General features: G+C 37.9%; 1 protein-coding gene across 1 annotated transcript in view; it reads right to left on the reverse strand.

Moving 5' to 3' along the window:
• The window catches only part of PIGN (phosphatidylinositol glycan anchor biosynthesis class N), a 109481-nt gene that overhangs the window by 12989 nt on the left and 74286 nt on the right, over nucleotides 1–22206 (reverse strand). The window contains exons 24-28 of the mRNA XM_082667745.1: nucleotides 20758–20813; nucleotides 20387–20462; nucleotides 18391–18464; nucleotides 14760–14802; nucleotides 12186–12238 (exon numbers count right to left, since the gene is read on the reverse strand). Coding sequence (XP_082523871.1) covers nucleotides 12186–12238; nucleotides 14760–14802; nucleotides 18391–18464; nucleotides 20387–20462; nucleotides 20758–20813 — 302 coding nt within the window. The remainder of the gene's footprint in view (nucleotides 1–12185; nucleotides 12239–14759; nucleotides 14803–18390; nucleotides 18465–20386; nucleotides 20463–20757; nucleotides 20814–22206) is intronic.

A 22206-nucleotide genomic window follows, 5' to 3' on the forward strand; every position in this document is an offset into this window, starting at 1 on the left:
GGGAAAGACAGAAAATAATTTGTGGACAAAGAAGGATACAGGACTTCAGGAGTGGATCAAGGGCTGATGTTGATGCCAGAAGGTGGAAAATGAAATGCTAAAAAGGATATTCTTTCTCTTTCTCTCTCTTTCCCTCCCTCTCTTTTCCCCTGCCTCCTCCCCACGGCTCCCTTTCTCTTTTTCTTCCTTCTTTTTCTTCTTTTTGATGAAAGAGTATATTACTAGAGAGGAAGCAAAGAAAAGGTAATTTGAGGGGTTGGTGTTGAGGGGAACGTTCTGCTAATTAAGTTTTCGATGAAAGACTGAAGATGACAGAAAGGGAACAGGGCCAACAGTGCTGAATGGAATGGGATCCGTGAAGAACTGACAAGAGATGGATGTGAACAAGAGGGCACAATGTAATGAGAAAGACAGGCTTAGAGTTGTTGCTCAATAGGTACTTGTTGAGTGAAAGCATGAAAGACTAAGTAAGTCAGTAAGTGGGGGAAAAGGTCCTGAATTCTGGGATCCAATGCTGAAAAGAAATCTCCTCTACTGGAGTCCTGAGTATAAGGTAACCAAGGTCAGCAAAGGTGACGCAGCTAACGAAAATTTCTGATCAGGCCCTTGCTCATGGGTATCTTGATTCATCACTATGTCCTTGAATTTGCCCTTGACTCTCTGTAGCCCTAGCAAAAGTCCTTCTAGGGCACACACAAAGCCTCAGAATTTCATAAGCATCACAGTACTGCAGCGTTTCTTTAACCGTATCTTTTAACTCTCCTAGGAAGAGTCTTCTTTATGTCACAAGGTTTTTCTCTCAACCACCAGTATGAGACTATCTGTTGCCATCTTCTGACATAAATAAGATGCCACTTTGCCAGCCGTGCAGTTTGGCAGTGTGTGCTTGGGTCTGTGGTGCCTGTCGGCAGCCTGCACGCCCCGTGACGGCCTTCCCCTAGCAGAAAGCTGCCACCGGCCTCATTCCCTGCTTCTCAGTATTTTCTCTTTGAGGACACAACTCTGCTCTGTACACTCAACAAAGGCCTCTGGCACAAAAAAGGACTTTTCTGACCTAAGATGCCCTTACTCTTGGCTCATTCCCTCCTAATCAATATTTCTTTCTCCTGTAAATCCTAGATTTATATTATTCAAAACTTTGCAGTGAATGGTTCCTTTGCAACAATCACAAACATGGGATTAGACACAGAGCCACTTTTCAAAAAGAGGTTATTAGAATTACAAAACAAAGACTCTGGGGAATTCTAAGTAGAGGCACTTAAGGGCAGTGGGAATACACAGCTCTGGTGCCCAAGTGCTGCCTCCCTGACCTGCTCAGCCATTTACAGGCCCTGTGGCATGAGCAAGTCGCACTCTCCTTAGGGCCACGGGATCCTCAACTGTAAAATGAGGCAGTAAATATATCTGTGGTGGAAAATAATGTGTACTTCACAGTGCTATGATAAAGATCACATGAAATAATGTGCTGGAAGATACTGTAAACATGGTGGCACAATACCAGTGTTGGTTATTAGTGCTACAGCTGTGACCGGGGCAAGCCTTTGGCATCCTGAGCTCAAACTCAAGTTTGAGCTTCTGTCTTGTTTTGCCTTTTGACAAATATAAACGGATTCCCTGGTCTCTGAACTGCCTGTATCACGCCTCTCAGGGCCCATGTCTCAAATAAACAACTGCTGGGTACGAGATTCTGTGTTGCAACGCCTTGCTCTGACCTTGCGGGGATGGGTCACTACTCTACTCTGTGAATGGGCTTACTACATTTGAGCCCCAATGCTGGACCCCAGTTTTGACACAGGGTAACCAGATCTAGGGACATTCATGCCTTCCAACTATAATATCATTCCTCACATCACTCATGGCTGAAACAAAATGATAACAAAATCTCAAAAGGAGGTGTGAGGGTATTCCCATGTGATAACTGCCCTATTTCTCCTTCCCTTTCCAATTAAGCTTGAAAGAGTGGTCTGGACTTAAAACTCTACTTCCTGACCTCCCATTTCATTTATGACTTTCCCTTTAATTTTTTTTTTAATTGGAACCTTTTTTTTGTTGTTCTTATTTCAGTATATTAACAATATACTTATTCCCTGTTTCTCTTCTTCTTCCTCATTTTTATTTCTATTTTTTAATAGTCATCAATTTTATACACATCAGTGTATACATGTCAATCCCAATCTCCCAGTTCATCACACCACCACTGCCACTCCCCCACCACTTTCCCCCCTTGGTGTCCATAAGTTTGTTCTCTACATCTGTGTCTCAATTTCTGCCCTGCAAACAGGTTCATCTGTCCTATTTTTCTAGGTTCCACAAATATGCATTAATATACGACATTTGTTTTTCTCTTTCTGATTTACTTCACTCTGTATGACAGTCTCTAGATCCATCCACGTCTCAACAAATGACCCAATTTCATTCCTTTTTACGGCTGAGTAATATTCCATTGTATATATGTACCACATCTTCTTTATCTATTTGTCTGTTGATGGGCATTTAGGTTGCTTCCATGACCTGGCTATTGTAAATAGAGCTGCAATGAACATTGGGGTGCATGTGTCTTTTTGAATTATGGTTATCTCTGGGTATATGCCCAGTAGTGGGATTGCTGGATCATATGGTAATTCTATTTTTAGTTTTTAAGGAACCTCCATACTGTTCTCCATAGTGGCTGTATCAATTTACATTTCCAGCAACAGTGCAAGAGGGTTCCCTTTTCTCCACACCCTCTCCAGCATTTGTTGTTTGTAGATTTTCTGATGACGCCATTTCTAACTGGTGTGAGGAGATACCTCATTGTAGTTTTGATTTGCATTTCTCTAATAATTAGTGATGTTGAGCAGATTTTCATGTGCTTCTTGGCCATCTGTATGTCTTCTTTGGAGAAATGTCTATTCAGATCTTCTGCCCATTTTTGGATTGGGTTGTTTGTTTTTTTAATATTGAGCTGCATGAGCTGTTTATATATTTTGGAGATTAATCCTTTGTCCGTTGATTCATTTGCAAATATTTTCTCCCATTCTGAGGGTTGTCTTTTCGTCTTGTTTATGGTTTCCTTTTCTGTGCAAAAGCTTTGAAGTTTCATTAGGTCCCATTTGTTTATTTTTGTTTTTATTTCCATTACTCTAGGAGGTGGATCAAAAAAGATCTTGCTGTGATTTATATCAAAGAGTGTTCTTCCTATGTTTTCCTCTAAGAGTTTTATAGTGTCCGGTCTTACATTTAGGTCTCTAATCCATTTTGAGTTTATTTTTGTGTATGGTGTTAGGGAGCATTCTAATTTCATTCTTAAACATGTAGCTCTCCAGTTTTCCCAGCACCACTTATTGAAGAGGCTGTCTATTCTCCATTGTATATTCTTGCCTCCTTTGTCATAGATTAGTTGACCATAGGTGCGTGGGTTTATCTCTGGGCTTTCTATCTTGTCCCATTGTCCCATTGATCTATGTTTTTGTGACAGTACTATATTGTCTTGATTACTGTAGCTCTGCAGTATAGTCTGAAGTCAGGGAGACTGATTCCTCCAGCTCCTTTTTTTCCCTCAAGACTGCTCCGGCTATTTGGGGTCTTTTGTGTTTCCATACAAATTTTAAGATTTTTTGTTCTAGTTCCATAAAAACTGCCTTTGGTAATTTGATAGGGATTGCATTGAATCTGTAGATTGCTTTGGGTAGTAGAGTCATTTTCACAATATTGATTCTTCCAATCCAAGAACATGGTATATCTTTCCATCTGTTGGTATCATCTTTAATTTCTTTCATCAGTGTCTTATAGTTTTCTGCATACAGGTCTTTTGTCTCCCTAGGTAGATTTATTCCTAGGTATTTTATTCTTTTCATTGCAATGTAAATGGGAGTGTTTCCTTAATTTCTCTTTCACATTTTTCATCATTAGTGTATAGGAATGCAAGAGATTTCTGTGCATTAATTTTGTATCCTGCATCTTTACCAAATTCATTGATTAGCTCTAGTAGTTTTCTGGTGGCATCTTTAGGATTCTCCATGTATAGTATCATGTCATCTGCAAACAGTGACACTTTTACTTCTTCTTTTCCAATTTGTATTCCTTTAATTTCTTCTTCTTCTCTGATTGCCATGGCTAGGACTTCCAAAACTATGTTGAATAATAGTGGTGAGAGTAGACATCCTTGTCTTGCTCCTGATCTTAGAGGAAATGCTTTCAGTTTTTCAGCACTGAGAGTGATGTTTGCTATGGGTTTGTCGTATATGGCCTTTATTATGTTGAGGTAGGTTCCCTCTATGCCCACTTTCTGAAGAGTTTTTATCATAAATGGGTGTTGAATTTTGCCAAAAGCTTTTTCTGCATCTATTGAGATGATCATATGGTTTTTCTTCTTCAATTTGTTAATATGGTGAATCACATTGATTGATTTGCGTATATTGAAGAATCCTTGCATCCCTGGGATTAATCCCACTTGATCATGGTGTATGATCCTTTTAATGTGTTGTTGGATTCTGTTTGCTAGTGTTTTGTTGAGGATTTCTGCATCTATATTCATCAGTGATATTGGTCTGTAATTTTCATTTTTTTGTAGTACCTTTGTCTGGTTTTGGTATCAGGGTGATGATGGCCTCATAGAGTGAGATAGGGAATGTTCCTTCCTCCGCAATTTTTTGGAAGAGTTTGAGAAGGATGGGTGTTAGCTCTTCTCTAAATGTTTGATAGAATTCACCTGTGAAGCCATCTGGTCCTGGACTTTTGTTTTTGAAAGATTTTTAATCACAGTTTCAATTTCATTACTTGTGAATGGTCTGTTCATATTTTCTATTTCTTCCTGGTTCAGTCTTGGAAGGTATACCTTTCTAAAGATTTGTCCATTTCTTCCAGGTTGTCCATTTTATTGTCATAGAGTTGCTTGTAGTAGTCTCTTAGGATGCTTTGTATTTCTGTGATGTCTGTTGTAACTACTCCTTTTTCATTTCTAATTTTATTGATTTGAGTCCTCTCCCTTGTTTTCTTGATGAGTCTGGCTAATGGTTTATCAATTTTGTTTATCTTCTCAAAGAACCAGCTTTTAGTTTTATTGATCTTTGCTACTGTTTTCTTTGTTTCTATTTATTTCTGCTCTGATCTTTATGATATCTTTCCTTCTGCTAACTTTGGGTTTTCTTTGTTCTTCTTTCTCTAATTGCTTTAGGTGTAAGGTTAGATTGTTTATTTGAGATTTTTCTTGATTCTTGAGGTAGGCTTGTATAGCTATAAACTTCCCTCTTAGAACTGCTTTTGCTGCATCCCATTGGTTTTGGATCATCATGTTTTCATTGTCATTTGTCTCTAGGTGTTTTTTGATTTCCTCTTTGATTTCTTCAGTGATCTCTTGGTTATTTAGTAACATATTGTTTAGCCTCCATGTGTTTGTGTTTTTTACGTATTTTCCCCTGTAATTCATTTCTAATCTCATAGCATTGTGGTCAGAAAAGATGCTTGATATGATTTCAATTTTCTTAAATTTACCAAGGCTTGATTTGTGACCCAAGATGTGATGTATCCTGGAGAATGTTCCATGCACACTTGAGAAGAAAGTGTAATCTGCTGTTTTTGGATGGAATGTCTTATAAATATCAATTAAATCTCTCTGGTCTGTTGTGTCATTTAAAGCTTGTGTTTCCTTATTTATTTTCATTTTGGATGATCTGTCCATTGGTGTAAGTGAGGTGTTAAAGTCCCCCACTATTATTGTGTTACTGTCTATTTCCTCTTTTATAGCTGTTAGCAGTTGCTTTATGTATTGAGGTGCTCCTATGTTGGATGCATATATATTTATAATTGTTATATCTTCTTCTTGGATTGATCCCTTGATCATTATGTAGTGTCCCTCCTTGTCTCCTGTAATATTCTTTATTTTAAAGTCTATTTTATCTGATATGAGCATTGCTACTCCAGCTTTCTTTTGATTTCCATTTACATGGAATATCTTTTTCCATCCCCTCACTTTCAGTCTGTATGTGTCTATAGGTCTGAAGTGGGTCTCTTGTAGACAGCATATGTATGGGTCTTGTTTTTGTATCCATTCAGCAGGCCTGTGTCTTTTGGTTGGAGCATTTAATCCATTCACGTTTAAGGCAATTATTGATATGTATGTTCCTATGACCACTTTCTTAATTGTTTTGGGTTTGTTTTTGTAGGTTCTTTTCTTCTCTTGTGTCTCCCACTTAGAGAAGTTCCTTTAGCATTTGTTGTAGTGCTGGTTTGGTGGTGCTGAATTCTCTTAGCTTCTGCTTGTCTGTAAAGGTTTTAATTTCTCCATCGAATCTGAATGAGATCCTTGCTGGGTAGAGTAATCTTGGTTGTAGCTTCTTCCCTTTCATCACTTTAAGTATATCATGCCACTCCCTTCGGGCTTGTAGAGTTTCTGCTGAGAAATCAGCTGTTAACCTTATGGGAGTTCCTTTGTATGTTATTTGTCATTTTCCCCTTGCTGCTTTCAATAATTTTTCTTTGTCTTTAATTTTTGCCAGTTTGATTATTATGTGTCTCGGCGTGTTTCTCCTTGGGTTTATCCTGTATGGGACTCGCTGTGCTTCCTGGACTTGGGTGGCTATTTCCTTTCCAATGATAGGGAAGTTTTTGACTATAATCTCTTCAAATATTTCCTCTGGTCCTTTCTCTCTCTCTTCTCCTTCTGGGACCCCTATAATGCGAATGCTGTTGGGTTTAATGTTGTCCCAGAGGTCTCTTAGGCTGTCATGTCTTTTCATTCTTTTTTCTTTATTCTGTTTCGCAGCAGTGAATTCCACCATTCTGTCTTCCAGGTCACTTATCCATTCTTCTGCCTCAGTTATTGTGCTATTGATTCCTTCTAGTGTAGTTTTCATTTCAGTTACTGTATTGTTCATCTTTGTTTGTCTTTAATTCTTCTAGGTCTTTGTTAAACATTTCTTGCATCTTCTCAATCTTTGCCTCCATTCTTTTTCTGAGGTCCTGGATCATCTTCATTATCATTATTCTGAATTCTTTTTCTGGAAGGTTGCCTAGCTCCACTTCATTTAGTTGTTTTTCTGGGGTTTTATGTTGTTCCTTCATCTGGTACATAGCCCTCTGCCTTTTCATCTTGTCTATCTTTCTGTGAATGTGGTTTTTGTTCCACAGGCTGCAGGAATGTAGTTCTTCTTGCTTCTTCTGTCTGCCCTCTGGTGTATAAGGCTATCTAAGAGGCTTCTGCAAGTTTCCTGATGGGAGGGACTGGTGGTGGGTAGAGCTGACTTTTGCTCTGGTGGGCAGAGCTCAGTAAAACTTTAATCTGCTTGTCTGCTGATGGGTGGGGCTGGGTTCCTTCCCTGTTGGTTGTTTGGCCTGAGGCAGCCCAACACTTGAGCCTACCTGGGCTCTTTGGTGGGGCTAATTACAGACTCTGGGAGGGCTCACGCCAAGGAGCACTTCCCAGAATTTCTGCTGCCAGTGTCCTTGTCCCCACAGTGAGCCACAGCCACCCCCCATCTCTGCAGGAGACCCTCAAACACTAGCAGGTAGGCTGGTTCAGTCTCCCCTGGGTTCACTGCTCCTTCCCCTGGGTCCCGATGTGCACACTATTTTGTGTGTGCCCTCCAAGAGTGGAGTCTCTGTTTCCCCCAGTCCTGTCAAAGTCTTGCAATCAAATCCCTCTAGCCTTCAAAGTCTGATTCTCTAGGAATTCCTCCTCCTGTTGATGGACCCCCAGGTTAGGAAGCCTGATGTGGGGCTCAGAACCTTCACTCCAGTGGGTTGACTTCTGTGGTATAAGTGTTCTCCAGTCTGTGAGTCACCCGCCCAGCAGTTATGGGATTTGATTTTACTGTGATTGCGCCCCTCCTACCATCTCATTGTTGCTTCTCCTTTGTCTTTAGATGTGGAGTATCTTTTTTTGGTGAGTTCCAGTGTCTTCCTGTCGATGATTGTCCAGAAGCTAGTTGTGATTCTGGTGCTCTCACAGAGTGAGTGAGAGCATGTCCTTCTACTCTGCCATCTTGGTTCAGGGCTTCCCTTTAATTTTTATCTGAGTCATACACACAGCATTAAAAAAGCAAAATAAGGGAGAAAGGCTTACAATGAAAAGTAATACCCCTCATTCTTTCTTACCCACTTCTCAAGCAACTACTCTAACTGCTTCCCTTTTTAGACCTTCTGGTGGTTACCTCCTTGACATGAATTAGTATCTTTACATTGCTGTTTATTGATGCATCAATTTACAACATCATTTATTAAGTCTCTGCTAGGCAAGAGGAGGATTTGGCTAACTTATACTATACCCTACTCATGTCAATTTTAGGTAGTTATTTTAGTTCTTCTATTTTTCCTTATGAATCAACTTTGAAGTATAATTTATATATAAGAAAACGGAACCAAAAAAAAAGAAAAAAAGAAAATGGAACCATTTTAAGTATCCGGTTAAATGAGTATTGTCAAATGATTCACCCATGTAACCATCATCACAGTCAAGACGTAGAACACTTCCATCAGTCCAAAAGTTTCCACATGCCCATTTATAGGCACGCTTACCCTAATTCCCAGGCCCAGACAACAATTGATCAGCTTTCTGTGACTATAGATTAATTCTGTCTGTTCTAGAATTTTACATAAATGGAATAATACAATATGTACTCTTAATGCACCTGGTTTCTTTTACTCATTAAAAAAATTTTAAGATTCCTCCATGTATTTGGGTTCATCAGTTGTTCATTTTTTTATTAATAAGTAGTTTTCCATTTTATGGATATAGCATAATTTGTTTATCCATTCAAGTGCTGATAAACATCTGGGTTGTTTCCAGATTTTGGTTATTATTAATAAAGCTACTATGAAAATTCCTGTACAAGTCTTCTGAGTACATATTTTTTCCTTCTCTTGGGTAGGTATCTAGGAATAGAATTGCTATTCTATTCAGAATAGCAATCAGAGGGTAGTGTTAAGTTTTTAAGAAAGTCTTGGTTTCCTCTAGGTCTAACTCACATATAGGATAGTTGCCAGTAAGTTGTGGGTATGTAATAAAAATTGCTATGTCATGTTTCAGGATTAGCAGGAGGGGTGCCTGCCTCTGCCCTTTGGGCTGGGGTGGAAGGAAGCTATGAATGCTAGAGTGGAGGACAGGTTTTCTATGAGGTAGAAGCACATGTGTCACAGCAGTGAAATTCTTCACATCTCCTCAGCCTCTTTCCAGGTTTTTCCCTGGGAGTAAAATGCAGAAAGTAGTACTTCCTACGTGGGGATGAAGGAAGGAGGAAAGAGGCCATGGAGAGCCCACTGGTACCATCACTGGACTGAGAGACATGCAGTTAATCCCCTTCCTCACTCCTGAGCTCCATATTACTGTCCGACTGAGTCTGGAGCCTCTGGGCTTTTCTGTTCCTTTGGCAGCACTTGTTGATAGATTCTGGGCTGCTGATTCCTCTCTTGGATTATCCATCTTCTAGGAATTTGTTGAACTTGCATTTGCTGATGGTCATTTTTCTATTCTCTTCACTTTTGCTGGGTTTGTTATTTTATTGAAGACTTGGTAGAGAGGAGAAAAATGATTATCTTTGGTCTGTGGTCCTCACCCAGAAATCAATGGATTTGATTCAGTGCAGACGTCTAATATTAAATCTTACCCCTGAACCGTCCCTGGCCAAGCTCATCAATGACCCACTGTTTAATCCAATGCATGTCTTTATGTCTTTTCCTACTTACTCTCTCTGTAACATCTCAATAACCTCCCTCCTTCCTGAATGTTCTTTTGATTTCCACCACACTACTCTCACCTGGTTTCCTCCTGCCTTTCTGGCCACTTCTTTCAGCCTCATTGCCACACCTCCTGTTCTCTACCCATAAATATCAGTGGTTCCTTAAGGTGCCATTAGATCTTTGCGTTTATTTATGCTACACATTCTCCCTAGATCTTGTGACCCAATGCGCTCTTCTAAATGCTACTCTTGCAGTGTCTAAACAGTCCCTCTCCTGACAAGCCTTCCCTTACCCTGCAAGGCTGAGGTAGGTGCCCTGACTAATGTCCCCACAGCACCCAAGAGACTATTCTAGAAATTCTCACACTGCACCATATTGTCTGCTCATGAGTCTGTTTCCTCCTCCAACCTTAAGCTCCCTGAGAGCCTGAGAATGTGCTTTTCATCCCCAGAAATTCACCTGGTGCATAGCGGGTGATCAATAAATATTTGCCCTGTTGAATTGAGATCATGGATATTTAAAAATGCTTTGTGTTTTATGCATGTTATTACTGGTAATAACAGTGAAATTCGTACTTTGAAGAAAAAAATCTGCCAAGTAAAGATAAATCTCAAGCGAATCAGAGAAAATCAAATCCTTGATTTGTGTAATATAAATTAATGATGCTATGTAGAAATTAATGATGCACATCTTCATGTGAGAATTATATCCTCTTCATTCCTTCACATCTCTTTAGAGCCAAAACCAATATAAATTTCTCCCATCAAAAAGTCTCAAACCCATATTATAGCAGCATTATTCACAATAGCCAAAAGGGGGAAACAACTCAAGTGTCCACTGATGGATGAATGGGTAAACAAAATGTGGTCTGTACACAATAGAATATTATACAGCCTTCAAAAGGAAGGAAATTCTGACACATGCTATAACATGGATAAACCTTGAATATATCATGCTAAGTGAAATAATTCAGTCACAAAAGGGCAAATACCGTACAATTTAATTTATGTGAGCTATCCTAGAGTAGTCAAATACATAGAAACAGAAATTAAAATGTTGGTTGCCAGGGCTGGTGGAGATGGGGAATGAGGAGTTTTTTGCAAGATGAAAACCATTATGGAGATGGAATGATAATGATAGTTGTACAACAATGTGAATGTCCTTAATGCCACTGAATTCTACACTTGAAAAGGGTTAAGATGGTAAATTTTATATTATGTATATTTTGCTACAATTAAGAATAAAATAAAACGTCTCATATGTAATAATGCTATATTTTGTCAGAATATTTTCCAAACAAAATTCTGACCTATGTTTAAAATGAAAATAAATTAATCAAATTATGGAGATAATAAGGAGAGGTATCTCAAATACAAGAAACACTATGAAGGATAAAAACATAATAATAGTTTCCATTTATTGGAGCTTATTTGATGCCAGGCACTGTGCTAAACGCTTTAGATGGATTAATTCATTCAAAACGACAAGAGACAGAGAGAGATTAGAGACGTTAAGTCACTTGCTGTCAGTCTTACAGCTAAAAAGTGGCAGAAATAGATCAATCCCAGGAGCTCTGGCTTAAAGCCCATACCATGACCTACTACCTGCCTGGACACTTTGGGATCAGAGGGCTGGTGAGAAGGACACATTAAAACTTTCCCTAAGCTTCAAACTTAAGAGACTAATGAAAACAAAATTAACGACCTGTGGAGTACCCTCTTTGTGCCTAGCACACAAGGAATGAAAGAGAGTCAAATCAGCTGACTATCAAGGGAGACAGACCTCTATATAAATAACAAGGCGGTACAAGCCTGAGCTGCCTAAGAGGTAGGAACAGAGGAGAGGACTTGTAATCGAGTACCTCACCCAAACCTACACAATTCCTGGCTGAACAAATACTGACTAAAGGAAATAAAATTAGTCTATAAGAATGTATTCTATCTTTGAATGCATTTGAAAACAAAAAGGCAAAAGGATCAACCTTGCTTTCTTCCCCTCAAAGAGAAGAAATTTAACAGATTATGGCAATCGTTGACGTTCAAATCACAATAAACAGGAAACTGACATTTTGTTCAGATTATACTTTAAAACACAATGTTATAGGTATCACATGTTAACATGTTCCCATATTGAAGATTCTAGGAGGCATATGATGATTACATGAAATGTAAACTGCCACAGAAAATTCACACTGCAACTTGAATAGCTTCATTGTTCTTGAGAGAGATTGAGAGATTATGAGAACACAGACACTGGAGTGATCTACCCCAGATTCAAGCAGTTTTCCTTGTACCTTCCTGCTGTTCTGCATTTCTTTCAGACTTAACATCTGTCCCCACATCATCCCAAGGAAACACCTGATAATGTGTTAATGCCAAGAACTGGAGGGACCTGTCTCACCTCCAGAGGTTTAAAATAATTGCTACTTGCTATGCTTACTTCAAAAATCAAATTGAAATCTTCTATACTAAGATACCAAGTTACTATTTTTCACTGCACTCTGAAGAATTCTATGTGAATATATACTATACCTTGTTCCAATATCAAGCCAGCTGCCATAATCTTTGATCAAGAAGAAAAAATGCTGTCAAATAAAACAAAATATGGCTTCATTAAAAACAAAGGCTATATAGATTCAGCCTAAAAGCAACTTTGTTTTAGGATTATGTCCTTCAGATTTCTGACCCCTCAGAACCACTATCTGACTGGAATCAATAAGAATTCGCCCTTTATTGAAATTTTTGCTTGGACTAAAATGAGCAATAGCTTAAAAGCCACAAACAGCATTGCCATTCAATCATATAAGCACAAAAGTGACATCTTGAATAACTAGAAGAAAACCCAGCCAACTTTCATAAAAGACACTAAGTATCGATAATACCAAAGACTGCAGTGAAAGGAAGCCGTATCATCTACTCATCAGCAAACATTTACTGATCGCCTACTATGTGCTAATCATTGTGCTAGGTCCTGGAGATAAACTCTCTTTCAGGAGATTTATAATCTAGTGACTGATTCAGTCAATTTATCAGGCGTGTGTGTGTGTGTGTGTGTGTGTGTGTGTGTGTGTGTGTGTGTGTGTGATGAGTGTTATGATTGGAAATACAGGCAAGTACAGGAGCACAAAGAAAGGGGCACACACCCCAACTGGGGTAATAAGGGAAGGTTGTCCCAATAAAAAGTCTAAAAATCTAAGTGACAAGTAAGAGTCAGAGGAAAGAGGAGGTTGGAGAGATCCGGGGAGAAGTTTGTTTCTGACAGAGGGAGTAACGCTTATAAACATCAAGAGTCCAGGTAGAGCTTGGCAGGTCCAAGGTGAGGCTGGGGTAGAGGAAACAAGGAGGGAGAGGAGAGATACAATGCCAGTCAGGTAAGCAGAACTTAGACCACACATGGCTCTCTAAGTTAAACTCAGCAGTCTGATTCTTCATATAAAATTAATCAGAGAATTTAAATTCTCTTCTGTTAATATGTCTTTGTCTATTTGCCACTTTGTGAGCAAAACTGAAAGCTAATTTGTTCTAACGTTATGTGTGGTCAATTTCAGAAATATATCCAGTTCGATATAACATAAAAATGTTCTCATCTGAATCAAGTGACTAGGAATCTGATTTGGGAAGTTACCCTAACATTCGTCTCTCAGCACTTCCAGCATAAGATGTGTAGTGAAGAATTAACCCTATCTAAAGAGAGGTCTGGCCTTTACCTTCAGCTACTAGGAGGCGATTACTAGGTCCTGCCTGATAGGAGTGTTTTGCCTGGGGGACCTCAGCCACTGGACAGTTTAATAATGTGATTTATGTTCAGGGCTTTGGGCCGTGTGTTATCAGTTCTACCTCTAGAAGGACTGGAGATTAAAGGTTGGCCACAGGAACAATATACGATTGGGCTCCAATAAAAAGCCTGGACATCGAGGTTCTGGTGAGCCTGGCTGGCAGTACTCCACGTGCACTGTCACACATCGCTGCCGGTAGAGCACGGCTGTCCCAGCTTCACGGGGAGAGTATGGCCAGACCTGGACCCCTTCTGGACTCTGCCCTCTGCGTTTCTTCCCTTGGCTGATTTTAATCTGTCTCCTTTCCCTGTAATAAGCCACACTTGTGGATATAACATCTTCAGTGAATTGTGTGAGTCCATCTAGTGAATTATCAAACCTTAGGGTAGTTTGGGGAACCCTCCTGAACTTGCAGGTGTAAAATGGGTTCTTTTTGTTAATACATTACATACTAGAGGCCCACCTACCTGTTCTGCACTAGAACTCATTATTAGAGCTAGCATCTTGATAACATCATCCCACTCTGTTCCCTCTTTCCTTCCTTCCCTTCCTCCTCCCCTCTTTTTTCCTTTCTTTTTCAATCTGACAAAATGGTTAAAAATCAGCATTTCAAGTAGGAAAATGGTATATTACCTAAACCTAAAGTTAGCTTTTTCTGTTAACTTCCTATGGAAGTTTCATTTCAAATACAATGTACCATTGAAGACTGTGTATAAAGTGACAGATTCTAATAAATCAAGTTAGGAGATTTCTGACACTCTAAGAAGAGCACTCTTACCACATTATAGGTCATATAAAAAGAAAGTCATTTATGTGTAAATTATGCCAGCACTTATAACTCAGTATGTAAAGAGTTCACGTACAGAAATGCATTCATATTTCACTTGATTAAATCAACTCATTGGGGGACTTCCCTGGTGGCACAGTGGTTGAGAATCTGCCTGCCAATGCAGGGGACACGGGTTCGAGCCCTGGTCCAGGAAGATCCCACATGCCACAGAGCAACTAAGCCCGTGCGCCACAACTACTGAGCCTGAGCTCTAGAGCCCGCAAGTCACAACTACTGAGCCTGCGTGCCACAACTACTGAAGCTCGCACACCTAGAGCCCGTGCTCCACAACAAAAGAAGCCACCGCAATGAGAAGCCCGCGCACTGCAACAAAGAATAGCCCCCGCTCACTGCAACTAGAGAAAGCCTGTGCACAGCAGCGAAGACCCAATGCAGCCAAACGTACATAAATAAATAAATTAATATATATATATATAAAAAAATCAACTCATTGTTTAGCTTGTCAATCTTATTTATATTGAATATCCAGTAATGCCTTACCAAAGCCATCATGTCTGATATGTTGATAACCATGAGAAAAAGACTGGAAAAAAATAAAGAAAAAACACATGTAATACTGCAGACACATTTTAAAAGCACATTAAAATCAAAATGAAAATAATCAAATAATCTAACATTCTGTTATTAGTATTTCTGCTTCTGAAAATACTACATTTGACAAAGGCTCTTTTCACATTATCATGGACTACAGTCCCACAGTGATGGGCTAGACTTCAAAAATGTTATTTAACACTTTGAATATTTATTTCAATGGTATGAAAGGGACATGATAGAGAACAAACGTATGGACACCAAGGGGGGACAGCAGCGGGGGGGTGGGGGGGGGTGTGATGAACTGGGAGATTGGGATTGACATGTATACACTGATGTGTATAAAACTGATGACTAATAAGAACCTGCTGTGTAAAAAAATAAATAAAATTTTAAAAAGAAAGGGACATGAATTATGATTATTTAAATTAAAGTTTTTATTTTAGATAATGATGGATTCACATGCAACTGCAAGAAATGATATAGAGGGAACCCATGTGCCCTCTGCCCAGTTTCCCCCACTGGTAACATCTTACAAAACTATAGCACAATATCACAACCAGGATACTGACATTGATGCTATCAAGATACAGAATGTTTCCATCATCACAAGGATCCCTCATGATACTCCTTTATAGCTACATCTATCCTCCTCTTGCTTACTCTCTGTCTAATCCCCAGTCCCTGGAAACCACTAATCTGTTCTCTGTTTCTATAATTTTGTTATTTCAGGAGTGTTGTACAAGTGGAATCATTTGAATCACTTATAACATTTTGGGATTGCCTTTTTCAACTCAGCACAATTCTCTTGAGATTCATCTAAGGTTCTGTGTGTATCAATAGTTTGCTCCTTTTTATTGCCATTATACCACAGTTTGTTTAACCATTCAAGCACCAAAGGACATCAGGGTGGTTTCCAGTTTATGGCTATTACAAATAAGCTGCTATAAACATTTGTGTACAGTTTTTGTGCAAACACAAGTTTTCATTTCTCTAGGAAAAAGAGCCGAGTGCAGTTACTGGATTATGTTGTTTGCACAGTTTCATGTGAAACTGGATAACTCTTTTCAGAGTAGTTGTACTATTTTACATTCCCACCAGCAATGTCTGAGAGCAATTTCTTTGCATCCTCCGCAGCATTTGGTGATGTCACTATTTTTAATTTTTTGCTTCTTCATCATTATTTTGTCAGTTATAGATTTTACTCTGGGTGGTTTTACCTTTTTACAGTGTTATTTGTTGTTGTTTCTACCAAGTCTAATTTTTCCTGGGTCAAATTTTAGTGCTCTATGGAACCAAAAGGGGGACGTTCTTAAGTCAGTCTTGTGTATAAAAGAAATGTCACAATGTGTAGTAGTAGCCATTTCCAGATTTATTTTGTGCTGATAACTTCTACCACTAATTTAGCACATAGGTTTTCAGTTTCTATTGTATGCCAGCCACTGTTCTTGTTGCTGGTAGAACATTGGTGAACAGAGCCTACCATCTACTCAGGGAGACAAATAATAAATAGAATGTTTGTAATAACAATAAAATGTCAGGTGGTGTTAAATGTCAGGAAGAAAAGTCAATTGATCGGGGGAGACCTCTATGAGGAGAAGACATTTAAGTAGAGACCTGTGTGAACAGAGTGAACCATGAAACTATATGAGTAAAGAGCACTGCAGGTAGAGAGAGTGTGGAACGTACAAAGGGCATGAAGTGAAAACGTGCATGGTGTATTTGAAGAACAGCAAGAGGGTCAGCTTTAAGCAGAGTGTGCTAGCACAAGAGTTGTGGGAAATAAGGTTGGAGAGATAGATATGCAGGGGCCAGATCACATGGGGCCATTTAGGCCATAATTAGGACTTTAGAATTTTTCCTAGTTGTGACAAGAAGCCATTGGAAGGTTTTAAAGGCTCCTCTGTCTGTTGTATGGATAATAACTGTAGGAGGACAGGAGTAAAAGCAGGGAGATCAGCTAAGAGGCCCCTGAAGATGACTGATGATAGTGGGTTCGTGGAGGTGACTGAAAATGTGAATAGAAAGAAGAGACGATAACAGTGACATGTAGCGAGTGGATTTGGCAATGAGGGATGGATGGATTTGGGTTTGTGCAACAGATTAGAAAAAGAAAACAGGATGAGCAGAGTTCAACAGGAAGAAAGGGAATTGCTGGGTTCAATGTACGACATGTTAAGTTTGAGGGGTCAGTGTTATATTAGGGGGGAATGTCAGTGACTTGTAAAGGTTTAAAGGTCAAAAGAGAAGACATTTATAAAGCCACAACTTTGTCATCTTTGCCTCAGTTCTCTCCCTTTGTATTTAGTTTTTCGTTGTAGAAAAACTAAATACTAAACAAACTAAATACCAAACGAACAAAACTAAAACTCTCCCTTTGTATTTAGTTTTTCATCGTACTAGTCTCAGGTTAAAATTACTACACACACACACACACACACACACACACACACACACACACAAATACACGCACACATATACACACACATTTTGATGAGCCTTCTACCTCTCATCCCACATATCCCCAGGTCTTCTTAAACTTTAATTAAAAGCCCTTCTAAAAACTTGCATCTGTTAACAGAGATGTGAGAAAGTACATGTCACTTACTAGTTTTTTTTTAATTGCATCTAAGTATCTTCTATGTGGTATTGACAAGGTATAAATGCTTTTAATGTTAAATTCATGTAAATATCCTGCAAAAATATACTAAATTAGTCTAGAAATGAGATTTCCACTATTTTTAAATAGTGCAAGAAAACCTTTTTATTATTATTATTATGGCAAATACATAATAATACGCTTCACTTGGTTCTAGCTTAAATTCATCAAGAAGAACATGCAAATTTATGCTAATATTAGTTATTTCTTTCAGCATTGAATATTCCAGTTTGATTCAAGAATAACGAAACTGCTAAGAAGCTACACATTTATCTCGTGTCTTTCAGAGAGGCTGATCAGTCCTGTGCTGATGACACAATTTCATTGCGTCCAAAAAGCAAATAGTTGAGTTGACAGCTTCTTGATTGCTTAACACTGACTGCTCCAGAAATTCCTAGAAACTCAGAAAGGATACTTCCCATTCCATTTGCCAAAAGTGTAGAAATCAAGACTAAGAAACCATGTAAATTTTTGACATCTAGAAGTTAATTTCAAGCCATGTAAAATGATATAATGTTAACACATTTGTCTAATAAACATTTAAGAAATAATCCAAAAGAAAACAGAATGATATCCCTTGGAGTTTGTAGGCACAGTTATATCTACAATAAACAAGTTATTAACTACAAGAATTTAACGTTTATATTTTATAGTTTTCTAGGGGGGCTCCTCTCTAGCTTGAATAATATTCTAATAACATTTTATTGTTGAGAAAGCATATTATTCTGCTACAGGCTCTAATCAACTAATTTCCTCTCATGACAACTGAATTCTGACTAAAAGGGTGAAACATTTTTTTCTCATTTTTATAATAAATCTATGTTACTGTGTCTTAATAGCAATCACACAAAATACCCTCAAGTGTTAACTCTCATTTCCTAAAAACTAACAAATTCAATGTTTCTTAAACATTCATCTTACCTTTTTGATGATAACTGGGTAGTTAACTGAACAGCTTCAAAAGCACACATCACAAGAGCAAAGGGGATTAAAATCTGTTTAAAAGAACAACAAATGATGCCATGGGTAGCTGTAGCATTTGAAGAAATATTTCAATTTCTCAAAGTTTGTCTGTATTAGTGAAAAGCCAATGCTGAAATAAAACCGTGATACCAATGACATATAGAATGGTGACGAAAACAGATTTAAAAATCCACATCAACAGCATTTGTAGTATAAAAGATAACAACAAATATTTCAAATAAAGCCTATTCCAAATTTTTGTTCTATTTAACTCAGTATAATAATTAATGACCCAAATCAAATAAACTATGGAGCCTGATGATTTGATTCACAGATCCCTGAACTCATCTGGTTATTTGATACTACAACTCTATTAACATGATTTAGCTGTTTTACCATTGCTTTCTGTTGTTTTATTTTAATACTAATTTATTTCTGATTATAAAATTCATACTCTGTAAAAAAAATGGAGAAAGGTATAATAAAATTTACACTGGTTGAAAAATCTATAATCCAGGTGTAACACTGTTAATATTTTGAGATACTGCTTTCCAGTGACCAATTAAAAAAAAAAATACACACACACAATGTTTAAACAAAGAGGGGAGGGAGAAAATATGGAAAAGAAATGATGTTCAAAACTGCATAAGACTCTTGTTCAAGCGAAGGCTACATGTAGTGAAGGCTACATGACTGAAACAGAGGTCCAGGAGAATTTTCACTTCCAGCCACATCAGTCAAAGAAAGTGACCAAATATATTAGGTCAGTAAAGCTTACTGAATTAAGCTAGAGATTATAAGTCTAGCATTTAGTTTAAACTTCTATTTTTCTTTCTTTTTTTTTGCTTGTTTTTAATTAAAGGCCCATGATCTTTAACAGACTGAGAAAAGAACAACTACCTTTAAGAAAAATGTAAATAAAGATTAAGGAAACTGTTAATACACATTTCAAAAGAATTCAGTAGAGAATGGGACATGAGAAAATGAACATCTTTTTTTTTTTATTTAATATTTTTATTTATGTATTTATTTGGCTGTGCCGGGTCTTAGCTGCAGCATTAGAACTCTTAGTTGCAGCATGTGGGATCTAGCTCTCCGACCAGGGATCGAACCCAGAGCCCCCTGCATTGGGAGTGTGGAGTCCCAGCCACTGGACCACCAGGGAAGTCCCTGAACATCTTTTTTAACATTTCTTAAAATTACATTTGTATTAGTGCAGTAACAAAAAAAAGGATATTAATCCGTTAATAAACACATACTTTAACAATTATTACTTATGTGATCTGAATAGAAGGCAATCAGATTTTAGGCAGATATTAGTTCTTTTATTTAAACAAATATATACGAAGTACATAAAATGTGCCAGGCACTATGGTAGAGGGAATAAGACAAGCTTAATGATCCTAGAGAAAAAGAGAAAGAGCATGAATTACATTCTATTGGAGAGTCTGAACCCTTGGAAAGCTGATAATTTGTCATTATCTTAGAACCCTCAGTACCTAGCCGGTGCTCATAAGCCTTCAATGACATATTTATTGAATGAATAAATCAGTTCTAAGTACAGGGATTATGAGAAAAAATGATAACACGTTGGCAGTCTTGGGGGTGGGGAACATCAGTTCGGGGAGCCTTTGATCTTGAGGAGCAAGGCAGTTTTGATCCACCCTTCACTCCCCACAGGCTTTAATCACCTTTGATAGGACTTCCTGGGACTAACAGCCTCTCTACTTCTTTGAAGTTAAATGGGCTTAGGAGTAAAGTAAAAAGATTATATTTTGAAGTAAAAGCTAAAGTGTCCGACTTCCCATTCAACAGTGTCTGAGAAGGTATCTTCTTTCCATGCGACTTAACTCTGTCACTTTATAATCTTAATGTCATATGTTACATAATCTTAATTGTCACAATGAGTTCATAATCTTATAAATCAATATCTTAAGAAAATAAGAAAACCAACCTTCCACATCATCAGGGCTCCCATCATGTAAGGACTAAACACGGTCAGAAAGCAATAGACAGAGGCAAGATCAAAGCTAAGGAATCAACAAAAAGAAAACGGAGTTTAGAATTCACATTTTAACTTTAAAAGAATGTTCTTCTAAAAAGCATGTTTAACCTAATTTTCTGAAACCTACTCTTACTAAAGCACAAGTATACATTGTCTCAAGAACTATTATAAAATCAGTAAAACGAATGAGATAGACTTGTATGTGCCCATACATACCAATTTTCAAAATACATCCTTCAGTGTAAAAAGCAAGGTACAGAACAAAATCCCTATTTGTATTATTTTCTGGTTATACATATGCTGTTTTTATTTTAAATTACCTGTTAATAGAAGCTATATTCCCAGTTCCAAAAAAGGCCGTCATTAAGAAGAAAACCTAAATAGAGTTAAGGAAATGCCAAAACAAGTCAGAATTCATAAAAGTTCTTTTTCATTGAGAAAAGATATACCTATTCTACCATGAGGGTAATTTGCTTTTCTACTTGTACATTTGATCATAAATTGTTGTAAATGAGTGTTCCATTGTATCTCCTTGTGAATGCATTTGGAAAGAACCAGACTGAACAAGCAATGTACTAAGAACAATGAGGCATGGGAGGCCATCCTTGTCACTAGTAACCTTGGGAAGGTTACTATTTTCCTTGCCTCTAACATAAACAGTTGGATTACTGCTATTTGTAGTTGGCTGCTAATGATTAAAAAAAAAAGCGATAGACATTTTCAGCTGAAATACGACGATTTCATTTCATACATGCTCGCTGTGTGCCCACTACATGTGAGACGTGCCAGGTTCTTTGAAAGGCTTAGGAAGAAATAAGATATCATGTTTTAAAATAATTCAATAGAGAATGAGAAAGAGTAAACATCTTTTTGACATTTCTTAAACTTACATTTGTAATAGTGCAGTAATAAAAAGTAGGTATTAATTATATTGGGGTCTAAGAACTTACTGCTAGTAAAGTATTTAAAATAGTGCCTGGCCCACTGAAAGGGCTCGATAAATGTTAGTTACTTTATTATCATAAACACATACACAAAAATGGTACAGATACACTAAAAAGGAAGTATGAATCAAGGCAAATTTCAGTGAAAAAGCGGCATTTGCGTTGGTAACTTGAGCCTTAAATATATTAATTGTTCCATGCATTCAACCAGTCAACTAACCAAGCAAGATTTATCATCTAGTACATGTCAGAGGCAGAGCTAGGCACTAAGAATATAAATATAAATAAAATAGTTTAAAGTGCTCATATGGTGACTAAGATTATGATGATACGTAGAAGTATATAAGATGAATTTAAAGGTAAACAGTGGGAAATAAATGATGTAGTCAAGGACTTCCCTAGCGATCCAGTGGTTAAGACTCCATGCTTCCAACGCAGGGGGTGCGGGGTTCAATCCCTGGTCAGGGAACTAAGATCCCACATGCCACCCAGTGCAGACAAAAGAAAAAAATAAATAAAATGGTGTAGTCAAGAAACAGTAAACAGGTGTGATAGAAGCTGAGCGTTTATTGAAGGGTACAGTGAAAGATGAAGCAAGAAATGTAGATGGGTGGCATATTAATAAAAAACCTTGAACTTTATTGTGGAGACAATGAAGAGCTGGCAAGAATTTTAGGTGAGTAATATAAATAAGAAATACCAATAACAGTGAGATATTTGGATCAGGGATACAAATAATTAGAGGCAGGAAATTCAGTTAGGAAGCTATCTCAGTAATCTATGTTGGGGACAAGGAAAGTCTGAACCAGTGTGGTTAGAGTGGAA

The sequence above is a fragment of the Grampus griseus genome, assembly GCF_964374135.1.
Source record: "Grampus griseus genome assembly, chromosome: 12".
Classification (NCBI taxonomy): domain Eukaryota; kingdom Metazoa; phylum Chordata; class Mammalia; order Artiodactyla; family Delphinidae; genus Grampus; species Grampus griseus.